This window comes from Guillardia theta (genome assembly GCF_000315625.1).
Source record: "Guillardia theta CCMP2712 unplaced genomic scaffold GUITHscaffold_5, whole genome shotgun sequence".
In the NCBI taxonomy this organism is placed as follows: Eukaryota; class Cryptophyceae; order Pyrenomonadales; family Geminigeraceae; genus Guillardia; species Guillardia theta.
The window spans coordinates 663561-666680 of record NW_005434669.1 but is presented as its reverse complement, the minus strand read 5'-3'; the positions used below and the strand labels follow the sequence as shown (position 1 = coordinate 666680).

Here is a 3120-nt window from a genome sequence, read left to right as displayed (position 1 = left end):
GGACAGGTATGAGGGAAAGTACAAGGGTCATCTTCGAGAGCTTGAAGCAAGTGCGATGTGATAGCGGGACCCGAGCGCGAGGTCGTGCGAGGAACATGGCCACCTTCCAGCGATCACATCTACCTCTCTCTTCCTCTCTCCCTCTCTCTCCCCCTCTACCTCTTTCTTCTCTTCACCCTTCCCCATTCTCTTCTCCTTTCTCTTCATCCTCTAACTCTCGCCTTGTCAAGAGCCATTTCATCCTACCCAATGGATGTTTGGCTCCCCCACCCTTACAAATGTTGAGTACCCCCTCATCACCCCACCTATACCCCCCTCTTTATTTCCACCCCCCAACCCTCCGTTATTTTTCGCCCAGCCCGGGCCCGGGCCCGGGCCCGGCGGTCAGGTTCCTTTGAGTCTCCAGACCCCCACTACACCGGGCGGCCGCTGGGGCAGATCGGACCCCCTGGTTTACCGGGATAGAGTACGGTCATCTAGCTGGGGGGTAGGGTGGACTTCAACCGTGAGTCAAACTTTTTTTGGCAGGCAGTTGAGCGACTCTGACAATTGACGGCAAGAGGAGGAGGGGGGAAGGTGTGAAGAGATGAAGATGGCTAGTCATGTTGTAAGGACAACAAGAGGAGAGTTGAGAATCGAACCGACGCAGCATATTTCTTGATATTTCCTGACAATCGCGACGGTAGGGTGTGACAGATTGGATTGAAACCTGATAAAACGAGAATAACGACACGGTCAGTCACAAGTCACAAAAGATGTTGAAATTGCGAGGAAGAAGAGGGTCAATAAAAGCAAAGCAAAGTTCGCTGATAAGATCTAGGCACAAGATATGCTTGAATCTTAGACATTTCTTGTTCTCTTGCAGTTGAATTTTTTTTCTCAGAGACTTATTCCATCTGCAACATGACTTTCACTGAGGTTATGTTTCTGCGACGTGTATTAGCAGTATCCTCATCCTGTCTTGGCAGTCATCGCTTGCAATGGAGTGCGCACGTAACCCACGACGGAAGGTCTCTACTTCTCATCCTCCATGCTGCCTCTCAGATTACCTGTTACTGCAGATCAAGTCCAGCCTGCCCAGCATAGGAGAGACCGATGTTCGCTTGTACAAGGCTGTCTGGACTGCTCTTTGCAACTGGATAATCGAGACGATGGAACAAGGTGGGCAGTGAGCGTTCTTGTACGCTATTGTATGCCTGACTCTTACACAGGCCGGGGGATAAACATCCAGCAGCTGATGCGACTTTCTTGGGCTCCAGGTTGGTCCTCCACTTGTATCAATCGGTTGACTCAAGCTTGTCAGAGAGCGGCAACAGTGACGTCATCCTCCGCCCTGTTTTTCGAAGTTCTCCAAGCTTTGAACGAACTTGCATGGCACGACCTGCGAGAGAGTCTCAGAATCATGCAGAGGAAGACTCGATGTTGGAGAGGTGCGAAGACATCAACTTCCACAAGATAGCAATACGGTACACGAGCACGTTGACCAAAGACGTGGTGTACTCTTGTTTGAGGGAGCTCTTCTACGGCCTGGAACGAGCTGTGCAGGTGAATTTCACTCTTGACGGGATCGAAAAGCTGCTCGGGCTCAGACTCTGGTTGCAGCTCGGAGAGGATTTGAAAGTGCACTGTGGGGTTGGATATTTGATTTGCAAGTCGGGCCCAGAAGGAAGAAAATTGTCCTTCGACTTCTTGTCCAAGTACAACAAGTTCCGACCTCCTCCACATGTCTCGCACAAGGTTGAGCCTCGATGAGTCTTGCATCTCCTTTCATGAGTCTTACCCAACTAGCTGCACGAACACGAGAAGGAAAATCTCAGCAGGCAACCATCGCTCGTAGCTAAAGGTCATGGGGACATCGCTGCAAACAGGATGAAAGCGATGGCTGACTTTTGGTTGGTAGAAAACTTCGCTTCTCCGACTGCTCAAAGCAAAGGTGAATGACATGCATCGTATGGGTTCGCACTCACCGCAAGGCAGAAGCTGAGACCAGCTCACCCTCAAGATTGCCTGCAACAGGTTGGTCGCAGACTGCCGTTCTCCTCTCAAAGCGTGTGTTCACTAGGCGATCCAGCGGCAGACGGGAAGATGATGGAAATGAGCATCTTGGCGAACAGGTCCGTTATCTTGCTTCGCCCCGGAGCTGAAGAGATACGATGGCAGGGCGACGGTGGGGCTGGAAGAAAAGAAAGTTGTCAAAGATCGCCTTGACTCTCTCGGGCTTAACGACCCAGCTGAAGCTGACGAGAAGCGGCGGACTGGTCCAGTAGACGCCCAGCTAGGAGTCAGCCCGGGCTCTACCAGAGGTTTTTTACGTACTCTTGAGCTCCTGCTGATCTCGTAAGCAGACTTGAAGGGACGGGGGGGTCAGTACCTCGACATGTCAGCGACCAAGAGCAGCGACGAGTTTATCGACCGTGAGCTTTGAGAGTCAAACTGCTGGTGAACTTACTTCCAACAAGACAACCAGTTCGTGTGGTCGAGGAAGGAGTTCAGGTGGGTGCGTAAGGAGAAGTTCAAGCACAGGGAAGAGGATCGGGTGAAGGTAAAACGAGAGCTGACGAAAGAGCTGCTGGATATCATGGAGCAGCGACGCCTTGAGAGGTTTTCGCTCCTCCTCCTCCTCTCAGGCCTCACAGTCAGCGGCAGAAAGAAGGAGAAGCAGGCTCGCCTCAAAATCCCCACGGCGACTCCCTTCTTCTGCAAGGTGACGCGCTCCCAGAAGGGATGATGATTAGCTGACATCTCGTTTCTATCGCTCCCTCCCCTTCCCCCCTATCCTCTTCCTCTCCTGCCACCTTCTCTTCTCCCTCCCTGTCAACCTCCTTGCCCCCTCCACCTTCCCCTACCCCTCTTCTGTACTCTTCGTCGAGGTTGTGCAGATCGGGGCCAACGAGAAAGACAAGGAAGTTATCGTCAAGGTTCGGAGAGAAAAGCAGAAGGTCAGGCCGCTTCGTCTCGTCTTGCCAGCTGAGCTGCTCCCCAGCTGCTCAAGTCTGGCCTAGAGGAGCAGATAGCGTACAAGATGTCGCTGAAGAAGGCGCAAGAGAACGTGAGCTGAGAAAATGGAGGAAGAGGAGCTGGGGGAGGCGGGGGGGGGGGGGGGGGGGGGGGGGGGTAGAG

The 3120-nt window shown here is 52.9% G+C and overlaps 1 protein-coding gene across 1 annotated transcript in view; it reads left to right on the top strand.

Moving 5' to 3' along the window:
* Positions 1 to 903: 903 nt before the first annotated feature.
* GUITHDRAFT_100698 (hypothetical protein) overlaps positions 904 to 3120 on the top strand; it is a gene marked incomplete at both ends in the record, with an annotated part of 2513 nt that continues 296 nt past the window's right edge. The window contains 13 exons of the mRNA XM_005840652.1: positions 904 to 918; positions 969 to 1010; positions 1062 to 1161; positions 1212 to 1259; positions 1304 to 1737; positions 1901 to 1955; positions 2063 to 2114; positions 2161 to 2303; positions 2346 to 2414; positions 2460 to 2601; positions 2647 to 2704; positions 2880 to 2939; positions 2984 to 3049. Coding sequence (XP_005840709.1) covers positions 904 to 918; positions 969 to 1010; positions 1062 to 1161; positions 1212 to 1259; positions 1304 to 1737; positions 1901 to 1955; positions 2063 to 2114; positions 2161 to 2303; positions 2346 to 2414; positions 2460 to 2601; positions 2647 to 2704; positions 2880 to 2939; positions 2984 to 3049 — 1284 coding nt within the window. The remainder of the gene's footprint in view (positions 919 to 968; positions 1011 to 1061; positions 1162 to 1211; positions 1260 to 1303; positions 1738 to 1900; positions 1956 to 2062; positions 2115 to 2160; positions 2304 to 2345; positions 2415 to 2459; positions 2602 to 2646; positions 2705 to 2879; positions 2940 to 2983; positions 3050 to 3120) is intronic.